The 21,877-nt window shown below is 49.5% G+C and overlaps 5 protein-coding genes and 1 non-coding gene across 6 annotated transcripts; 3 read left to right on the top strand and 3 right to left on the bottom strand.

Annotated features, from left to right (window-relative positions):
• Positions 1 to 2,056: 2,056 nt before the first annotated feature.
• Positions 2,057 to 2,130, bottom strand: tRNA-Ala(AGC). Its single transcript has one exon. It is a non-coding gene; the product is annotated as a tRNA-Ala (tRNA).
• A 3,734-nt stretch (positions 2,131 to 5,864) lies between these two features.
• Positions 5,865 to 8,810, bottom strand: KCC4 (putative serine/threonine-protein kinase Kcc4p; the record flags this gene model as incomplete). The annotated part of the gene is made up of 1 exon (XM_076683901.1): positions 5,865 to 8,810. One exon carries the CDS (start codon positions 8,808 to 8,810, stop codon positions 5,865 to 5,867), a length of 2,946 nt encoding a protein of 981 aa, XP_076541948.1.
• Positions 8,811 to 10,573: 1,763 nt separating this feature from the next.
• YPK1 (serine/threonine-protein kinase Ypk1p) lies at positions 10,574 to 12,863 on the top strand (the record flags this gene model as incomplete). The annotated part of the gene is made up of 2 exons (XM_076683902.1): positions 10,574 to 10,721; positions 10,849 to 12,863. The coding sequence occupies 2 exons, from the start codon at positions 10,574 to 10,576 to the stop codon at positions 12,861 to 12,863; spliced, it is 2,163 nt and encodes a 720-aa protein (XP_076541949.1).
• Positions 12,864 to 14,723: 1,860 nt separating this feature from the next.
• PCT1 (choline-phosphate cytidylyltransferase) lies at positions 14,724 to 15,788 on the top strand (the record flags this gene model as incomplete). The annotated part of the gene is made up of 1 exon (XM_076683903.1): positions 14,724 to 15,788. The coding sequence occupies one exon, from the start codon at positions 14,724 to 14,726 to the stop codon at positions 15,786 to 15,788; it is 1,065 nt and encodes a 354-aa protein (XP_076541950.1).
• A 1,831-nt stretch (positions 15,789 to 17,619) lies between these two features.
• RAD2 (ssDNA endodeoxyribonuclease RAD2) lies at positions 17,620 to 20,619 on the bottom strand (the record flags this gene model as incomplete). The annotated part of the gene is made up of 1 exon (XM_076683904.1): positions 17,620 to 20,619. The coding sequence occupies one exon, from the start codon at positions 20,617 to 20,619 to the stop codon at positions 17,620 to 17,622; it is 3,000 nt and encodes a 999-aa protein (XP_076541951.1).
• Positions 20,620 to 20,705: 86 nt separating this feature from the next.
• IKI1 (Elongator subunit IKI1) lies at positions 20,706 to 21,590 on the top strand (the record flags this gene model as incomplete). Its single annotated transcript, XM_076683905.1, has 1 exon — positions 20,706 to 21,590. The coding sequence occupies one exon, from the start codon at positions 20,706 to 20,708 to the stop codon at positions 21,588 to 21,590; it is 885 nt and encodes a 294-aa protein (XP_076541952.1).
• Positions 21,591 to 21,877: the final 287 nt, after the last annotated feature.

The following is a 21,877-nucleotide window of genomic DNA, read 5'->3' on the forward strand; positions in this document are numbered from 1 at the left end:
GAATCTAATATCTAAAGCTAGGTTAACGTAGTCACAAGATTCATATCAGTTCATCACAGAGTATTATAATAATAATCTTGATTAAAGTCCGTTGCCAAGGGCGAGGGAGGACTATCACAGAGTATTATATGGGAATTCGTATGAGAGTAGCGTACATGTAATACTACGAGTATAATAGATTCCGATAATAAATATATAAAAAAGAGTACCTTGTGTATTGTATCCGCTGAAATGTCTTATCGATAATGAAAATGCATACGCGGTAGCTCTCCTTAGTAGCAACTTCTAATTCGGAGAGTCTATGTCGTAAAACTCACTGTAGATTATCGCATGCTGAGCGGTGTCATAGCCCAAGGAACGAAAAGAATTGCTGCAAAAAACACACATTTCCGCAAATGTGATCACGTTAGCTCGGTGTCGCTACCATTGCTACTACAATGGACTATATATTGACCAATACTGGCAAGTATTGTACCGGCAGTCAAGTTTCTACAAACCGTTTCTCATTCTGTTTATAATAATTGCACACAGACTCGGAACCCGTAAATAACTTGTACTTGTTGCTGAAATCAAGGCAATGGAGCATTAAAACTTTCGCGCTATAGTTATAGCTAGCACCAGGTACTGAATTGTCAGCAACAGATAGATAAAACAGGTTTAGGTATGGCATTGTTCAAACTACGCTGATGAAATCAGACTTTGTCTGTTGAGGTATAGCGGTTTGGTGAGTGACCGGTGTGGACAGGCTCGGCGAGTGACCGATGCAGACAGGCCCGGCGAAGTGACCGATGCAGACAGGCTCGGTGAGTGGCCGAAGTGAAACGGTTCGGAGAATAAGCTAACATTTGTCAAGTTCCATTAGATCCTATTACAGGTATTGTATTTGAAGCATTTTTTCTAGAGTTGAAGCAATCTATAATGATATACACCACTATCCGCTAACAATTCGTCATTTTCTGCTTCGTATACTCGGTGTGTAGCCAATGAGATATTGAACGGGCTCGGTGTCTCCGCGTTCAGTGGAGTACCAGTACAAATTATGGGATATTGGATGTCCACATCGAAGTACAATTACACACCTGGTATTATGAATCCAACCGAACACCATGGCGCATCTATTAAATTACATGCATGCATATGCGCATACAATCCTGCAGATCAATGTATTAATTATATTAATTATTCTAATATTGCAACAGCAACAATCATAATATCTCATACATGTACATGCATCTAAATGTTGGGTGTCAGAAAAGTAGACTCCTAGGAATGCGCTATCTCCACGGAACACATTAACTCCGTCCCGAAGTCAATCGCTATTATAAAAGCCACGATTCCCACTATTTGCTCTTTTCCTTTCCTTACCGTCTTTAATGTAGACACTTCGGTGTCTAACCTTGTACTTTCGTATATATTAGGGTCAGATATACTTTATAATTGATATTTGACTTCCAACACTAAATACCGGTAATTCGCGCGTGCACATGCATACCAGGGTACATACATATATATTATGTTATGAAAGTGATGAGCGTACCAGTGAAGGGTCAGTCAGCCGCAGACTCGAACCCTGATTCAGTTAAGGCTGAAGTGAACCAGGCGCACGCCAAGCATGCAGCTATAATATCTGCAAGTGAAAAGTTTTCTTCATCTCCATCGACATCTCTTTGCATTAGAATTAATAATAAGAGACAGGTAGGTGAGAGATTAAATACTGGAGAGAACTGGAAACTAACTTGGAATCAATTAAGATCTGTGCACGTTCAGTCAAGAGAAGATTGACGAAGCTAACAGATCATTTCTTATTAGGCTTAAAAGGTATTCAATAACAACATATTATATAATTTTTTCAATTGATGCTTCTTTTTTTTTTTTGGTAATATTGATCACTTGCCGAATTTATACCATGCATACAGCTGCAGGAGGAATTCATTGCAATTAATTTACCCCCCGGCCGGCCGGGCCCACCGGATTCGAACCCGCACGTACGCGCGTGCAGCGGCCGCGGCGCGCGCGCGTCGCAAAAAAGAATTCCTAACTGTTGTTAGGAATTCAATGGACGACACCGGAATCGAACCGGGGACCTCTCGCATGCTAAGCGAATGTGATAACCAACTACACCAGACGCCCAATTTGTTGAAAATTTTTTTTCACTGTCTTAGTCAATCAGTCAAAAAATGATGACTAATCGTTGTATACATTGCTTATTAATTTAATAGAGATGGATTAGTAATTTTTGTCGATAAATCGATAAATAAGACTAAATATGTATTCAAATTACTTATCAGATGACTTCGTTACCTGTTAGACATCTAAATACCATTGATTGGCATATAGGAAGAAGATATTGGTGTAAATTCGTAGAATTGAGTGATTATCTGCAAATTTCGGCCCTCTGCACCTGTGTTGCTTTCATAATTGAATGAATTATCTACCATTCTAGTCTGATGCAATCGCGTCACCAAGTGAGGCCTTATATAGTACATAGTGCCTCATATTTTCCCGGAAATCAGACGTCTTAACAGGGGGCTTATGGTCTACGCTAACATCCTAGTCAAAGCCCGGAAAGAAAGCGATCATTCGTTTATTGGAAAGTATGAATGAATGAGTCGTCTGAATGAATGAATCGTCTGTATTTCGAGCCCGTTTCGACTGTGTCACCGAGTTAGGCTTTTATAGTACATAGTACATCTTATTTGATTTATTTATTTGATTAAATTTTGTTTTTTTATTATTGGATTATTACTACCGGTATTATGTATTGTGTAACGGGGTCCTCTGGCCTTCGGCCACCTAATTGATTTTCATTCATTCATTCAATAGGGATGCGGTCCCAAGGATAGCGGCGGAGGTAGTGTCGAAGCTCTAATTCAATCGACAAACACTCGCCTACATCTCGCTTTAGCCCACTTTGCGAAGATGGAGTTTGAAGAAAGAATTGTGACACGATGCCGGCGAAGCATCAGAAGGAATCAACCCTGAAAGGATGAAGGACTTATGGTGCGACTGCACGTCCCACATGAGTCGGCAGGGGACAGCAATATGAAAGACTGTCACCCACTGGCCATGAGCAGCACGAGAGAGAATAAGGAGAAGATCTAAGAGGAAGAACCTCTCATCCACCACCATCTTTAGACCCAGTGCTCTCAACGACTCACAAAGGTCGCCTCCCTGCAAAGGGAGTAATCGGAATTTTGCAGGCTCATCTTAGAGCTTCACCTGGACTTAGGGAGCGCGATATCGCTATCCCATAACCCTACGACTATAAACCACATCAACATATAGTACAGTGCAGTAATCGCTTTTTCTTTTTATTTGTATTGGGGGTGAAATTTGCAAATACTGTACATGCATGCCAAGAAGGCCGGCCAACGGACGCGTCGAAATGGCCAACCAGCGACGTATCAATAACATAACGGCACCATATAAGCCTAACTTGGTGACACAGTTGCAACGGGCTCAAAATACAGACCATTCATTCATTCATGCATTGTACTATAGTATACATGTACCTGTTGTGCCACAGGCGGTTGGCGGCTGCATGCGTGAAGGAAGATCCGCCGTTTTCCGATGCATTTAACGCGCATGGACTCCACGTCAACTGGTTGTTCTATGCGCGCCTTTTTTAGACCACCGCACCTGCTTAGGTTTTTTCGCTTCTGCTTTAACTGCCGTCGTTTTCTAGCCTATTAAAATCGGCGGACATATATTTGAATATGTGACTTTGGAGTTCAGGAATAGCATGACAGATGCCAATTCCGTGCACGCAGTCGAAATCAAGCTTCTCCATTCCAAAATGCACTGCTCGATATGTGGGTCGATGGTCACATATGTCGCAGTACACGAACTGAATTAACCCCGGGGGTGGAGGTATGCACTGCAGTTTATGGCCCATTGTCACTCCCTAAAATATATATTACCGTATGAAGAAACGAACCTTTGGCTCTGTGCTCTACCTGTTATGTACCACTTTGGGCGGCGCTCAACAGATTCTTATCAGTGCGAGATGGTCTAGACTGGTGAATGCCACCCTTTAGCCTTCTCTGAAAGGCTGCATTGTCATGCATTTGTTCTACAGTATATGCATATTTGCGCCGAATATATGTACGTGTGAGCTTAGATCCCATGGAAGAGTACTGTACATATGTACGCCGGAAGACATGCTATTTATGCTGTTTCAAATCGAAGAATACCATAACGGGGTACATCACATAGGAAGCTAGAAGGGGCCAATTACATGAGGGAAAAGCCTATTACATTCAGGAGGTCTTACCACTGTTACTTTCGTATATTGATTAACTAGGTAGTAATACTTTGGTTTTTTTGCCGATAAATCAACATATAAAGTAAATAAGAGTTCAAATTACTTGAGTCACTTATCCATTAGATATCTAATTGCCATTGAGTAGCATACAAAGAGAAGATAACGCGTTAAACCTACAATTGAGTGATTAACTGCAATTCCGGCCCCATGCACCTATGATTCTTTCATAACTAAATAATTATCCGTAATTCGAACCCGCTGCAAACTACCTGGTACATGATGCATTGATGTATGCTCGGGACATTGAACGCCAAGATGTTGCGAAAGAGTGTCCTCGGGCCGCTCTTTCCTCTGCCAAAAAATATAAATTTACCACTATTTTCCCTCTTTTTTGTTCACCTTTATTTAATTTTTAGTTCAACTTCTGGCCTCTAGGTCTACACTGGTTAGCTCAACTTGACGTCAATCAAAATGCTATTGAAAACAGAGTTGGTAATCGCTACGTTGCTCACGGTGGCAGCCGCAGCCAATGTATGCAATAAAAAGGTTAGTGTGACATTCGCAAGCAGTTCAACTATAGGCTCTACACCAACATCATCTGCCTCAGGTAATGCCGACAGTGTTACTCAAAGTGTGACTAGTACGGCTCACCAAGGGAGTACCCAGACAACACAGACTTCAAGTTTGATCGGTAGTTCTACACCAACATCATCTGTCTCAGGTAGTGCCGACAGTGTTACTCAAAGTGTGACTAGTACGGCTCACCAAGGGAGTACCCAGACAACACAGGCTTCAAGTTTGACAAGCAGCACTGCAGAACTACCAGAGCCAACACAGACTGCTATACCAGTTGCGCAAGATGCAATCTTGTACGAAGTGTATAATCAAGAACCAGGAGTCAACCAGTGTAGCTCACCTTTACAACAGTATACTATGCGTACCGCGTGGGGCTGCGTCGGTGAAAGTGCAGCACAAATGATTGGTGGTATCAGACCAATAACGGCACCACAAGCCGGTTGTACATTCAGTGTATTCCGTGATAACCACTGCGCGCATCTAGTAGCAGCGTACTCACAGGACGAGCTAATGTTCGGTGACTGCATAAATGTGAATGCACCGCATGGAATCGGATCATACTTGCTAGAATGTTAAGGCGCAGTTGTTGGCGTTGAACATTAAGAGGTTCCGCACGACATTGTGAGCACATATCCTCTACCGTCATAAAATTTTGACTTCTTCAACGTTAGTGCTAGCTACCGATAGCCGACTTCCACTACCTGGTACTTGCTTTACTAGCAGTAGTCTCCTGAGTTTGACGTGTACTACTGGTAATATCTTCCTTTAGATAAGTACCTCTTTCTCCCTTATATTCTATTATATTCTTATATTCTTTATATTCTATATATTAAACATTAGTGCTACCTATACCCGACTTCCACTACTCCTGAGTTTGACGTGTACCAATACCTTCCTTTAGGTCGTATCCAATCAGTCTATCTAGCGCCCGTGATCATTACTAGCCAGTTGAAAGATCTATTACGGTAATACAACATATCCTCATACGTCATTAGTAGTCTATATTAAAAATTATTGTTTAGTATCAAACAAGACCATAAACCGGTCTTGGAATACGGCCTGTGGCAACGTTTCGCTGTGTTCGAACATGCTGGTTTGTAAACTGGTCCAATGAATTCTGCATCTCTGATACGAACCGATCAAAAGTGACTGGAGAGCCCTTCTCTCGCACAAAAGTGACGCAGGCACCTCCGTCACTGCGTGCATCCACGTGGATTTTGAATCGCGCTGAGCGGGTTCTGAGGACATTCTTCGAGGACACAACGCATCTAATAACGGACGCCTGTTCGTCTTCGGCGACACGAGTTATGCCGAACTGCTGCCATGAATGGAGCGTGTCAAGAATTGCGTGCCTAAGTGTAACCACAGACATGGACGAGTAAACAGACCTAGAGGAGGCTGGTGCAGGCGCTGGGGCAGAAAGCATTTTCATGAACCAGTTCTGCCGTGGCTCGGTCGGGCTATTAGGGACAGGGCTCGCTGGCTTGGGCGTGTCGGTCGTATGATTAACTCTTGAGAACTTGCGAAAAAGCGACTTCTTTTCCTGGATCTGCCGAGGCTCACCTTTGGCTGGCTCTACTGCCACAGTAGCGTTGACATTCTTGGCTTTCAATGGCTGTCGCTGGTAATCCATGCGCAATTCCGGCGGAGCTGGTCGAGGGCCCTGCGGTCGAGTCGCAGCCGGGTTAGGAGACTTTACTGGGACATGTTGAACAAGCTGAGCAGGCTTGACAAGTTGAACAAGCTGGGCCTGCTCGGTGGCTGGAGTGTGGTAAGCCGAATACGGTTCAACCCGGCTCGTGGGTCGTGGCTGTCGTGGATGCTGTGGCTGCGGCTGCGGCTGTCGACTATGCACTGGTGGAGGAGGCGGTGGAAGCGGCGAATGCGGTGGTGGAGAGATGGTATACTGAAGAGATGACTTTCTCTGTTGTCGGGCTCGCTCGGCAAAGCTGTCTGTTTTCATAATCTGGGAGATTCGCAACCGCGAGTCGTGCTTCTCAATGGTGGCATTGACCCTCAGCGTCTTGTAGAGTTCATCGACAGCGTTCTCTGCGTCGTGGTACATCAGAAACGCGCTATTGTTCTCCTCCGCATCTGCAAACCGGTCCTCTTCAAATATCATTGGCAAGGAATAGCCGTCAGTGCTCGTCGCTACGGTAGTGGCGGTAGTATAAGTCGCAGCTGTCGCAGTCGAAGCAGAAGAAGCAGTGGAATAGCGCGGGTCCAAGACGCTAGTCCGTCGGTCCATTTGAGCACTCCCTGAGCGATCAACGGCTGTGAACGCCCGACGCTCAACAACGGAAACCGGCTGTGCCTCTCGTGCAGGGTCGGAGGCAGAGCGGCTTTGCAAGTCGCGATAGTTGCGTGGCTTGGAGTATTGGAGGTCGGGGACAGCAGACGCTGGAGTCTCGAAACTGAATGCCTGCTCACATAGCGATGCAAGCTCAACACTCGCTCGGTTCTCGTAGATGTATTCCGGGACGTGTTGCCGTCGCGGCGGTTGCTGTTGAATTGGCGACGGCGGAGAGGCGCTAATAATTGGCTGGGGCTCTTGCGGGTGCTGCTGATACGTCTCCTGGTAATGTTGCTGGCGCTCCTGTTGATACTGACGCTCGTGCTGATGCTGTTGTCGCTGCGATGCCTGTTGCCTTCTCGGCTTGGTAAACGATTCACGTCGGTTGACCGTTGAGCTACTTGTGCTCATGTGGATAGAATTGGAGGATCTCTTCCGCGAGTGGAAAGTGACTGACCGCTTTTTCGCCGAGGACGCAGTAATGGTAGATGACTTCGACCCGTTCCTCGAATGTGTTTTGACATGTGCTGCTGGCCGAGCATTAGAGGTGGAAGTCTGCTTGGCGTGCTTTGAATGGTCCCGCGAGTACTTCATTAGCAGGCAATAGAAGGTCTTCTCGGAATTGAGCTCTGGAGCCAAGAGCCGGTCAATGATGCGTTCTTTGTCTTCACCGTGCCACAGGGTCTGGAGATTCTTTGCAATCTCTGGGTCCACTTCGTCTCGCGACCGTACCGGGAAATGTACGTCAATATGGCAAGCATTGGCCGGAGGCAGTCTCGGCTTGTTTGGCCGTCTGTCTGGGTACTTTCGCAGCAGCGGGTGGCTGAGGATCTCGGGGATGGTGATTCGGTCCTCTGGTTTAAGGCGAAGCATTCGAGCTATGAGGTCCTTGGCGTAAGGCGACAGCCGCTGGGGCATCTCGTACCGGCCGGTCTGGACTTTCTGGAGTAGCCGGCGGATGTTCTCGTCGTCAAACGGCAGATGGCCCGTCAGCAATGCAAAAAGGATAACTCCACAGGACCAGATATCACTGGGCCCGCCGTGGTAATTGCGGCCGGCCACGATTTCTGGAGATGCATAATGCGGCGAGCCGCAGGAGGTTTCGAGCATTTTAGTAGTCTCCAGCGCTGCCATGCCAAAGTCGGCGATCTTGATGTTGCGGTACTTGTCCAGCAGGAGATTCTCGGGCTTGAGGTCGCGGTGGCAGATGCCAAACGAGTGGCAATACTGGACTCCCTGGATGATCTGGCGGAAGTAGGTTACGGCCTCTCGCTCGTCGAGGCTTCCCTTGTTGATGAGATAGTCAAACAGTTCGCCTCCTTCGATGTACTCCAGGATGAGGTAGAGCTCGCCTTTGTTCTCCCAGACGTCGTAGAGGCCCATGACGTTGGGGTGCTCGATGAGCTTCATGATGATGACCTCGCGCTCGATGCCGTACGGCAGCGTGCCATTGTTGTTCTCGTCGAGCCCGACGATGGACTTGGGCACGATCTTGACCGCCGCGAGCTGGCCCGTCACGCAGTGCTTCGCGAGACGCACGCGGCCAGAGGACCCTCGTCCGAGCGTGCGCCCGAGTCGCCAGGGGCCAACCTGGGTCTTGGTTTTGCGAGCAGACGAATTGGACACAATGGAGTCGCGGTTAGACCCCGCGTACGCGTTGTGCGCCCCATTCACCATTATTATTTGGGTTACCTACTTATTTGGTGATGTGCGATAAACGGACGATGAGTAATGGTTGGTGATGATGAATGATGATGAACGATAACTGGTGATGGCGACGGTTGATGATGATGAAGAGTGGTGAAGATTTACAATTGAAGCCTAAGTCGTGTGAAGGAGCTGGCTGTTTCTCCGGATGAGTCCCTTCGCGTTCTCAATGACCAACCCAGTTGTTTATTGTCTTGCCTTTTGAAACATGAACCCAAGGTTCAAAGGTGGGTGGTGAAATAGGTCGGGTAGAATATATTTGGATGCTACTCGAGCGCGTCGATGAGATATATAATGGTATGGCAAAGAATGATACAAGCCCCCTCACTCCTCTCCTGTCCCCGTTCACATTCCACTACCGTGGCCCCAGCATTGGGCTTCGTCTTTTTGCTACTCCTGGGCGAGGAATGTTTGGTTTCCACGAATCAGGCAGCCAGCCCGTGCGGCTGCTCTTTACAAATGGGGCCCCAGTACTCCTGGGATCTCTCTTGTCATGCAGTTGGAATGAACAGTGGGTGGTACTGGCCGCCTGAGCATCAGCAGCTGGGGCTGTTGGCACCTGCTTCCTAGCAAGGGGGTGTGCTGGAACTTTGATCGGCGATCTGGAATGTATGCGTTATATCATCATTTATCATACTTATACGTAGTGTATTTCTAGAACTACAGTGCAGTATGTACATCTGCCAACTGCCTAGACTGACAGCGTTGTACTGAAATGTAAATATACCATTCCCAGTTGGTACTGTTGATATATGGTGGTGTTTATTCCAAGTATCGCCATGGGATCAATCGGCGAAAACGTCATCGCCGATTACGATTCAGGCGGTTTCACATCCAACGTTTACTTAGGTACTTTGTGATTGTATCTGTAACGTATCAGGCGCTACGATCTGTATTTTTTTTTTTTTTTGGCGCCATAAAGGACGATCTGATTGGAATGGAGGTCTTCTGTTGCGCGAAATTACTTAGACGATCACACAATCTTGCGATTTCCTGGTGAATTGCTAAAAGACGTAATAAATTTGCGGTTTTAAAACTCTCCCCGATTAAGTTTGGAGGTTATAAGTTTGGAGGATTTATACGGAAAAACTCTATACGGTGACGGCTTAAATGGTATTGTTGGTGTTTCAGATGTGTCTGATCGGCGTATTATTGTACAGATTTAATATATTGTATTCCCGGGTGCTCCACAGATCATACGTTCGTACAGTACGATGCACATACCACTGCTCTATTAAGAACCTTTAATTTCCTCGATAGCTCCATCCATCCGGTTATACAGTGTATCTTCCCATACAGTAATATATATCACTCCCATGCTGCTGTAGTACACTGCTATACACTGTAATACACGTCACTGCAGCTTGCCATGCTTACTACACTATAACTTACCAGTACATCACTAGAATTAAGGTACAGCCCAAGTCTTGGGAGACTCAGAAGGTGTAGAATGTATTTAGTAAAATACGAGTAATTCAGTTGACAGTCGTATACGCTGTACAGCGCTTGTGCATAACCAGGCACCGACAAGCACGTCCGCATATTACTGACGATCCAATAATACAATAATGTACCGAAGCCCCTGAATACAGTATTTCTGATCACTCAATTACGTATAGCGCTCCGCACAACCCTATCGCACACTATAGATAGCTACAGTAGCAATTGCGCCGGGTACGGGTTAATGGAGACAGGGGGGAAAGGAGGCGGTGTGCCGGGACGGAACCTTCCCCATGCGGCACCCCGAATGGGACGGCCCGGTTGACGATGCGAAAAACCCACACCCCAAAACCAACCCCGATATTGCCCATACAGGAGGAGATAGAGAAGAAGGGAATATCGACGGAGCAACGGACGAGATGTCGACGTGGAATCTCAAGAGTACGTATTATTATTGGTGGGGACCCCATTATCGGCTGTGTTATGAGTCTTAAGCAAGCTATAACAAACGTTTAAGGGGGGCGATATGCGGGATTTGTAACAGGATAAGACTAACGTGGCTAAACAGAACTAAAGGACAGCTCGTTTGGGTTCGGAGGCAAGAAGACGGCGCCCCAGGTGACCGAAGACGAGAAAGAGGTGACCAAGTCGCTCTCCAACCTGTCACTGCCGTCAGTAACGACTTCGCCCCAGCGGAAGTCGCGCGGCGACACGCTTCGGCCACCTCCCCAGCGGCCTGCCGCAGATGCCCCTGCGGGCGGGTCTGCATCTGTCCAAACGAAGCAAAGCTCCTCCAAAACGCTCACCCAGCAGGAGGAGCCTTCTCACCCTTCACTCCTGAATCATCACCACCATCACCACCACCCTTCCCCCTTCTCACACCACCCTTCCGCTAGTACTCTCACCTCGCACACCGCTACTAGTAATAGCACCCCCCAACCTGAGGTCACTACCAAGATGGAAGAGTCGAGCTCTACGTCATCAGTCAAGCCTGGGCTGCTCTCGGTGTCGATCCACAAGGCCAAGGGCCTGTCGCTGCCGCAGTCGCACGCCCAGATGGCACATTATTACTACTCGTCGTCACTGGGGTCCTCGGCCTCACCACGCAAGCCAGGCTCCCTGAGGACGCCGCTCCACCAGAAGCGCCCCGGTGAGAGGCGCCGGCCGCCTATCTACCTGGTGCTTGAGTACGACAAGACGCAGATCATTCTCGACGCGCACTCGGGCACCGTCGACAGCCCCGTGTGGGAAAAAGTGTCCAACTTTGACGTTTCGCGGGTAGAGACGCTCAACGTTCAGCTGTTTGCGAGGTTCCCCATTGCATCCGCCGCGTCTGGCGGCCTCAGCTCGAGCCATACTGGGGCTTCCTCCCTGGCGGGCTCCGTACCTGACAAGGATGACGCCGGTAAGCCCCGTAGACGGTACGAGGACGTGTTCCTGGGCTCGTGCAAAGTAGAAATGGGCGCTGAGAGCGCAGGGGCTACCGGGACCAAGACGCTGGCCGACGAGTGGATGACGCTGAGCAGCGGAGGTGGAGGCCAGATCTCACTGACGGTCAAGTTCACGCCTAACCGCACCAACAAGCACCTCACCATTGAAGACTTTGATCTGCTCAAGGTTGTGGGCAAGGGATCGTTTGGAAAGGTGATGCAGGTGCGCAAGATTGATACGCAGCAGATATACGCGCTCAAGACGATTCGCAAGGCGCACATTGTGTCGCGGTCCGAGGTCAACCACACGCTCGCCGAGCGTACGGTACTGGCCCAGATCGACAACCCGTTCATTGTACCGTTGAAGTTCTCGTTCCAGTCCCCCGAGAAGCTGTACCTGGTACTGGCGTTCGTCAATGGTGGGGAGCTGTTCCATCACTTGCAGAGCGAGGGCCGGTTCGACTTGAACCGGTCGCGGTTCTACACGGCGGAGCTGCTGTGCGCGCTCGAGTGTCTGCACGAGTACAATGTCATTTACCGTGACCTCAAGCCGGAGAACATTTTGCTCGATTACACGGGCCATATTGCGCTGTGCGACTTTGGCCTGTGCAAGCTCAACATGGCGGGCCAGGAGAAGACCAACACGTTCTGCGGTACCCCCGAGTATTTGGCGCCCGAGCTGCTGCTTTGTAAAGGGTACACCAAGGTCGTGGACTGGTGGACGCTGGGCGTGCTGTTTTACGAGATGCTCACCGGCCTGCCGCCGTTCTACGACCAGGACACCAACGAGATGTACCGCAAGATCCTGCAGGAGCCACTACGGTTCCCAGAGGACATGGACCGCGAGGCGCGCTCGCTGCTGACGGGCCTGCTCAACCGCGACCCGGAAAAACGGCTCGGCATCAACGGCGCCGCCGACATCAAGGCCCACCCGTTCTTTGCGCAGATAGACTGGAAGCGCCTCATGGCCAAGAAGTACGCCGCTCCGTTCAAGCCCGCCGTCGAGTCCGCCACTGATACATCCAACTTTGACCAGGAGTTCACCTCGGAGGAGCCTACCGATAGCGTCGTCGACAAGGACTTTTACCTCTCGGAATCGGTCCAGCAGCAGTTTGGTGGCTGGACTTTTACCAACGACTCGAGACTCGCATAACTTTCATTCCCCCCTGCATGCATCGCCATAGATTACGTACCCTCAATATACGGGGAACCATCCTCTCATCCGATACAAACACTCCCCCTGGGGCACCGCTGCGCGGTGATACTCCACGGGCCGCGAATCGCTGATGGGGGCTTACCAAACTTGACTGTTAGATATCGCTAGATCAATAAAAGGAATATGCATTGTCGCTTATCTCGTTTGTCCCCCTGGGTCAGTTTTACTACTATAGGTAGTAATGTTCTTTGGACTACCTCAATAGGGGGGGTCCCCTCTGGGTCAATTCAATGAATTACTATAGATCTTCCAGAGTCTATGCTTATATTAATGAGATTTAGTTCCCAGGTTGTTCCTAGATAGAAATTGTCCCTCTTTAAATTGCTACGAATATCCGCACACTAGCAAAAAGTATTCGAGGGCCAGCCCTCGAGCTCTCGTAGTAGGGGGCCCTGCCCCCAAACCCCCGTCATGTTACAGATCTCCGCGTTAACTGATCATCCTCTTTTGGAGGAAGCAAGAGTTGTTATTAGCACGATGCCTAACAAACTGGGCCAAGTTTGGAAAGAGTAGTTTCAAGACGAAGGACTTAAAATCTAATCAATTACACAAATTCGATACGACTGCGGGAGCCAATTGATATGAAGATTATATTTCCAGGAATATTTTATATGGAGTCTTCTGACTCAACTCCCCATTACCACCCATAATCCAGATTATCTCCGCGATTACGGTATTCCCACTCATTGCCCTTGGCTGTACGAAAAGGGCTCTAATTGATTAGTATTTGAACAATGTGCAATTGATATACACATATCCGTTTGTAGAATACGCTCTGGTAGTATTAATGGGGGGACTGGTCCCTGGGGCTCTGCTTCGTGGAGATTTTGAGAGCTGAGATGAAGGATATTTGTTACGCATTTTGTGAGTTTTATTACAGATTGAAAGTTTGTAACGCACTGTTACGGGTGTTTTGTTACAGGTTGGGAGTTTGTTGTAACCAAGATGCGGGGGTCTGGGGGCTAGCCCCCAGCTACGGGAGCTCGAGGGCTGGCCCTCGAATACACTCTGCTAGTACTAATGGGGGACCAGTCCCACTGAACCCCCCTAGGGCACTGCCGTGCGGTGGATATCATGATTGACGTGGTACATAATCGGCTACCTATACAAGAGTAAAAGCAAATACAGTCCGGCAGCACTGTAACAAAATGCTGTAACTAGTTCTGGGAGAGAGATGGGAGTTTGTTACAGTCAGTCAGTGACAGTAATTCGTTACAAGATTCAACGTTACAGTACTATCAGTTGCTGTTGATTCGTGAGCCAGTAGGGTACTTTAAAAGCTTTTAGGGTAGGTTATATATATGGTTTTGAGCGTACTAGTGCAATATCAACTGTTGATCAGCTACTACTGGTCCTATAACCGGTGGTTGAAAGCCATTGGCTTCAACTGTAGTTAAGTTCAACCGCTTCGCAGAAGAAACCGTCTAAAGTAGCCAATACTTCAAAGCTACCATGAGCCAGAAATCAATTGTTACAATTAAAGCTATTACTAGGAGGTCTGAGCCATTTACTCAATACACTGCTGTAGTGTGGTACTAGCTCTTGAACGCTACTAAATCTTGATAACCAATAAGGTACCAACGTACCTAAATAGCTTTAATAACCCACCAACCGACCAACCACGCCAAACCACAAGAAATAAGCGAGTTTTACACAAGGAAAAACAGGGTCTGGCAGGTGTGGGGATTGTCCAACGAGAGCTCGTCGGAGCCCCCCTATGAGTTGGGTTGTGTCGTGCAATTTTAAAACCGGCCGACACAGTATCCACCCCCCCCGTTATCGACACAACCGCCTACAATGAAGCACAAGCGCGAGGAAGAGTCCGCGGAGGAGGAGGATGAGCTTACCTACGTGAGCGACGGGTACGACGACAGTTTTTCCGAGTCGAGTCGGTCTGGTGAGGACGAGCCGCCGGCCAAAAAGCAGCGGGTCAAGTCTGAAGAGCAGCGCCAGCGGGAGGCGGCCCAGGACGAGGCGCGGGCCCTGCGCGAGAAGAAGCTCGACGAGGAGATACCCGCGGAGCTGAGGAAGCTGCGACCGCGGGGGTACAAGTTCAACCTGCCGCCGACAGACCGCCCCGTGCGAGTGTACGCGGACGGCGTGTTTGATCTGTTCCACCTGGGGCACATGAAGCAATTGGAGCAGGCCAAGAAGGCACTTCCCAACGCGGTGCTGATATGTGGCGTCCCTAGCGATGTCGAAACGCACCGGCACAAGGGCCTGACGGTGCTGGCGGACTACCAGCGGGCTGAGTCGCTGCGGCACTGCAAGTGGGTGGACGAGGTGATTGAGAACGCGCCGTGGACGCTGACGCAGGAGTTTCTGGACGAGCATAAGATTGACTACGTCGCGCACGATGACCTTCCGTACGCGTCGGCCGGGGATGATGATATATACCGGTTTGTCAAGGAAAAAGGCATGTTTCTGACGACGCAGCGCACCGAGGGCATCTCGACGTCGGACATCATCACCAAGATCATCAGGGACTACGACAAGTATTTGATGCGCAACTTTGCGCGGGGTGCGTCGCGCAAGGACCTCAATGTGTCGTGGCTCAAGAAGAACGAGCTCGACCTGAAGCGGCACGTGGACCGGTTCCGCGATAGCTACCGGGAGAAGGGGCTTGAGGGGGCGTCACGAGATATGTACTCGGAGTTGCTGGGGTACGTGGCCAGTCGGCTGCCGCGCAATCGCAAGAAGAAGCGGGCGGGCAACGATTCCCCAGTCACCGACTTTGCATCGAAGTACACTGGCGGGTCCGGGTCCTTTTTTGGCAATGTAAAGGGATGGGTGTCGCGTAAGATGGACCAGAGCATTACTCCATCGCCTAGGAACTCGAGTCCCGAGCCCGAGGATCATTAATTATCAAGAAGAGCATCCGTTAAAAGTTCGTTAATTGTTAAAAGATCATCAATCATTCATATGGCATTGTGATATGCCAGTTGACGCGATATTGCAACTGACGAAGCATTCATAGCAATTGATTTAATAGTGTTAGTAGCTGCTGGAGGCTCAGTCAATAGCTATACACCTCTAACCATGTTTGACACTTTTCAATACAACTGAGATTTCCAGTTCTTTAATATTACTCTTAATAAAAGGACCGGTCATTCAATTGAGTACTGCGGTATCGTAGAGACCTTCTGCAACAAGTTCATAGCAGATCTTGAAGGCAGTGATTGATTTTGAATCGGCCCAATATTGGTAGCGTAGTACCAGCGTTTAAATTTGAAGTAAGCAGTGATCCCATTCTATTGATAATTGAATTCCTTTCGCCTCAATTGAAATGAACTTTTAATGATTAACAAGTGGTCGTAACAACATTTAGCGATGCCACTGGAAAAAAACTGCAGACCATAAAGGCTGTACCAGTATAATTAAAACGCGAAATCGAAGCGTCTCTGTTATCTAGATAGGGCTTCTGATTTGAACAACTGGTTTAGGGTACTTGTGTTCCCAATACGAATGTGAACAGCAATAGCCCTCTATATTCTGGAAGCTCTCCAAATGGATAACAATAGATTCTGACAACTGCTATGTATTTGATTGGGCCGTTTTCAATGCCTTATTCATTGTGGTAAATTGTAAGATCCCAAAAAAATTGTGGGAGCCTAATCTTGCTAATGGATAACGTCTCCCCGGTCTAGACATCTTTGTTACAGCATCTCGAACTCCCAACAGCCTGTTACAAGTCCCGTTACATCCTCACAACGCTTCCGTAACAATGTAACAACCTGTCAGTAACAGCGTAATAAATGAGACCAATGCCAAAACACCCACCTTATACAAAACATGTTATCAGTGAGTTCCCGTACCTTGCCGACCCTGATAGCAAATAACCACTTGCTTATTGGATATTGTTAAATAGATTACGATAGAGGGACTAGAAACGAAATGATGACAAGCTACCGCGACTACTAGCTACGATACGAGGACTAGCTACGGGATGGAGTCTACAGTAATGGATGGGGTAAGAACATTATACATCTATCATCATAATCATAAATAACCGGGGCCAGCCCTTGATCAATACTCGTAGATGTCAGCCACAAAGCTCTCCGTCACCCGCGAGTCACGGCCGTACTTACGGGCCCACTCCTGGAACCCGCCCGAGAGCACATAGACCTCCTGGGCCCGCGGATGAATGTGCCGCGCATACTGCTTCGCACAGGTCGGCCCTCGCTGTTGCGACAACTGGCAATGGAAAACGACTCGCGGGTAGCTCTGAAGATGCTGCTCAAGCTTGGGCAGCGAGGACAGGAAGGAAATCGACGGCACGTTAACAGAGCCTCGGATATGCCCCCCGATGCGGTCAGAGTCCCGCACGTCGACTATGGCCACCGGCTCGCGGGCCTCGATCCACGTCTTGAGCGTAGATGCCGATACTGATTTGGTCGTCATAATTTACGTTAACCGGGTTTTTAAAGGAGCGACTTGGGTGAAAAATATAATAAATAACGAAAGGCCAGCTTCGAAGTAGATCCTCCAGGGACTTTGTTGAGTATGTGGTAGAAAGGCAGGTTTTAGGAAATGTTTGTTTGGCCAGTTCAAAATGAGTGTGTAATAAAACCATTGGAAACCGGCACTAATGAGACACCAGCAAAAGAAAAAAATTTGCAGCAAATGCACGGTGCATCTCTCTCACTCTCTCATTCCTTCGAGATGTATGAGTGATGCGCGGGTTGGTTTCGCGTTAGGCATGCTTCTTACGCTTCTTCTTGGCCGCAAGTTTTTCCATGGCGGTGAGCATGCGCTTGCCGGTGGCCCCCGAGGAGATCTCCTGCGGCGCCGCGGCAGGGTTGTTGGCGGTGAAGTAGTCGTGGATCGACTTCTGGGTCGTCTTGGGGCGGTTCATCTCGCGGATCACCGGTAATAGCATCTCGTCAATGGTACCCTTGGGCCACCCGGTGCTAGCGTGGAGGAATTTGCGCAGGCCGTCGAGGTCGGGCTTGCCCCAGACAAACGCCGTAGGATCCGGATCGACTTCGGGTGCCTGGTAGGCGTCTATCACGACTTGGGGTGGGAAGTGCTCGGGGAGCCACAGCCGGGTGAGATGACGCTTTTTGAACCGATCGCGGAACGTAGAGGCCTCTCGCTGGCTGGCGCGGGCCGGACTTGCCTGGACCTCGAGCCACCAGGTGCGGAACTCACCAAGGGACTCAAAGTCGGCCAAAAGCTCCATGGCGGTTACGGGACCGATCCCGGGCAGACCGTCGGTGTAGTCGCTGCCCAGCAGCAGAGCCAGCTCGATGAGCTTGGTGCGGCTGAGATTGAACATGCGCTCAAAGTCAACCGTCTCGTAGCATTCGACCCACTTGGCCTGGTTGAACATGTTCTTGAAGACGCGGGTTCCGCCAAACAGGAAGCAGTCCGAGTCGTCGGTGACAATGCCGTCGGCCAGTCCTAGCATTACTAGCTCGCCGCACTGAGCCTCGGCTTCCATTGGGGCCGTAATGTAGGGGATTCCAAACAGCTGTAGCAGGTGCTGGCAATCTTCGATCATGGTCGATGAAACTTCGCTCGCATCCCGCACTTCGTTGCGATGCTGGCGGCGCAGCAATGCAATTTCACTATCCATCATCTGCCTAGCCCGGTTATCCTTTGCCGATTCAACTCCGGTAATCTTTGGAGCACTAACCACCATAGAGGTCGGAGTACCCATCCCCCCCGTAGACTTTGTAGTAGTAACACTAGGCTTGGAATGTTGTTGGACAAACTGCTGAGCGTCCTCAATCTCCTCGATCATTTGATCGACGAGATTTTCGTCCTCCTCCGCTGCATATAGCTCTTCCTGTTCAGCCAACTCCGCCTGTTCCAGCTGCGCCTGGCCGCCGTTAGCGGCCGTTATCGCTTCCTTCTCTTCTGCTGTATCATTCTCCCTGATTTGTTCTTCCACTGTTCGATCTTTATCGTCCACAGCTTGATCTGCGACAATCTGATCTTTTCCATAGTCCACAGCTTGATCTGCGACAATTTGATTTTTACTATCGTCCTCGATTTGATTTTCCACGATTTTTTCCACAATCAGATCTTTACTATCGTCCACAGTTTGATCGTCCACAGCTTGACGATTAACGAGATCGACAGGAACATTATTCGTATCCCCTTGACCTACATTGTTATCACGCTGTCTCGTTTCGTCCATTGTGGTCGTATCATCTGCATGCACTGCCGGTCCCTGATCCAAGACCCTCACCTCTTCCACCTCCTGCTGGTCCTCCTGGTCATCCACATCAATGCCCATTTCCATGGCCAGCTCGCGACTCATCTGCCGGGCCGTTTCATCTTGTTTCAACGCATGCCTCTGCTGCAGGAACCACGGCGGAGCAGGCTCCGATGCACGCTCCAACAACGGCTTGTCGCCTACCAGCGAACTCGAGCCAAACAGATCGTCTTCTTCGATATTATGGTCGTTTGTAATCTTCGTAGCTTCTTCGCTAGTTTCTGGCTCGTTGGTAGCGTGCGGCTTTGTAACAAATGCATTCATGAACGGCGTGAACCCAGGTCGACCAGTCTCCGTAGTGGCGCCATGCTTGCTGCTCGAGGCCTTCTCTGCAAGCCTCTGCCGCTGCAGCTGCGTTTCAAATCCCATTAAGCTCTCTGGCAATACGACGGGCATGGAATCATTGTCCTTCTCCTTACTGATTTTAGTCTCCTGAATAGGAGCCTCCTGCAGGGGCACGTCCTCCCACTCGAGGTCTTCTTCCTCATCTTGATTTTCTTCATCCAGATCCTCCTCATTACTCAGCTCGTCCAGAACAATTGGCTTCTTCGTGTCTTCTCCTCCCCCGTGAAACGCGAGAGTGTATCCGCCCTCCACTTTCTGAAGCACATACTCGCGGTCCTTATCGCTTACAATACGCTTCCCCGCAGCGACATCGTCGTCCATCCCCACAATGTTCATGATCTTCTGCGTCAAATAGTTTCGCTGCACCACGCGCTCGATCTGGAACCGTGAGAACTCCAACCGGTCTGGGAACCGCTGGTCGAGCTGCTCGGCACTATATCCCATCCTCAGCCTCGACCGTAGTCGCGCGGTATTAACCAATTGGTACTGAGTCGCCAGCGGAAGCTGCTTGAATTCCTCGGAATCAAAGTCAACTTCCGACGTATCGTAGAGCCCACTACTCAATTGATGCTGGAACTCCTCAGCATACTCAGTCAGCTCCTGCTCCGTCATTAACCGCGGGTCGTTCTGGTCGGCAAAGGCGTGGATATCGTCCACCTCCGGCAAGTGGTACTGATCCATGGGTCTAAACGGCTTTTCGCTTTTCCCCGTGTCACGCTCATCGTAATATACAAACTCCTGGTCCGCCAGCTTCTTCTTCTCCGGCTTCATAGCCTTGGTATGGAGCTGCTTGGTGAGGATCTTTGCCGCAGTGTGCCTGGCACTCTCGCGGCGGCCCTCCCGCCGCTCCCGCCGTCTCGCCACGGTCCTCTGCTTGAGAGCTGGAGCTGCTCCATCAAATACAAACACTGGCTTGACTCCTAAATAGAGCAGCTTGCAGATTCGCCGGTAGAAACCCACGATGTGCGCGTGCGGCACCGGCTCGCCGTTAGCATCCCGGACCGCCTTCATGAACTGGTAAATCCAGATCGAGGCATCCACGGCTAGCCGCGAGTCCTGGAGACTCTCTACAGGGATCGGCTTGGCCGCTGGGGCCACAATCTGCCATAGTCCGTGCACACCCATTACTTCTGGGTTTGATTGATAAGATTGTCGTCGATAAGTTGGGAGGTCCGAAGATCTCGTCAAATTCTTTTCAAAGCAGTTGTTCGATGCCTGTGGTTCACCAGCATAATGCCGTCCTGCTGGGGCGCATCCTGTCGCTGAAAGACTACACACCTTTCCTGCTGGTCCGCGACTCAGTCGCTCAGTCGGGGGAGCTGTTAGTGCGCGAGATACTCCACCGGGTGCCCAAGGGGACCAACACAGTCTTCCTCTCCTTCGAGACGGTAAACCCGCCGGAGACAGCCCATGTGATTGAATGCCAGGGCCTCGGAGCGGCACAGATTGCTCAGATGGTCGCTGAGAAAGTCAAGGGGTCGCGAACTGTCGTCTTCGTCGACACCTTGGCGTATGTACCTACGGACAAGCTCACCGCGTTCCTCATGGCTCTGGTGCGGCAGAACGTGACTCTCGTGGCGACAATGCATACGAGCCTGCCCTCGGCGATACGATCGCGCAATAGCAGACCTGCTCCGGTGACCCTGGCGTCCTATTTAGCTACGACCTGCATTACTGTGCGCCCAATAAAAGGAGACATTCACGAGGAGGAGAAGCGAGAATACAAGCTTGATCGGCTCGAATTGCCCGTAGGGAGCTGTAACCAGCGATTATATGAGTGCGAGCTGGTCCACCGCCGGCGGTCGGGCCGGTCCATGGTCGCAGTGTATACTGTTAATTCTGTGACCCATGAGATCACATATGTCGCCAAAGAGCAGCAGGAAGACGTCGAGGAAGACCCATCGCTGCTCCAGGGGCTTGCCACATTTAATCTTACGACTACAGATAAGCAGAAGCAGGCCAGGGAGAACGTTGATCTGCCATTCCTCAGCGCACAAGAGTTTGGCGACGGCGGCGCCCAGGGCGGCGCAATTGTGTACCAGTTTGAAAAAGACGACGATTATGATGAGGAGGACCCGTACGAGGATCCATTTTAACCATTCCAAGGACGAAGACTACAGTGAGGAGAACCCATTTGACCTACGGCTAACCGGAGCAAATTTGAATCCCTCGTGGCCACGCAGAGGTTCTTCAATGGAAAAGATAATTGTATGTACATATTCACGCATTCTAATTAAGGATTTGGGGACTGGTTCTCCGATAAATTGATGCAAACCCATCGTAGATAGTGGTTGTGATTAGTGCTACAGATTGAGTGAACCATCACAGATCGTGCAGTTGCTTGTTTAGATTCAAACAGTGAAATGAACGGCGTATTGAAGCA

Source organism: Trichomonascus vanleenenianus (assembly GCF_965637985.1).
Source record: "Trichomonascus vanleenenianus strain CLIB 3782 genome assembly, contig: TRVA0_011S, whole genome shotgun sequence".
In the NCBI taxonomy this organism is placed as follows: Eukaryota; Fungi; Ascomycota; class Dipodascomycetes; order Dipodascales; family Trichomonascaceae; genus Blastobotrys; species Blastobotrys vanleenenianus.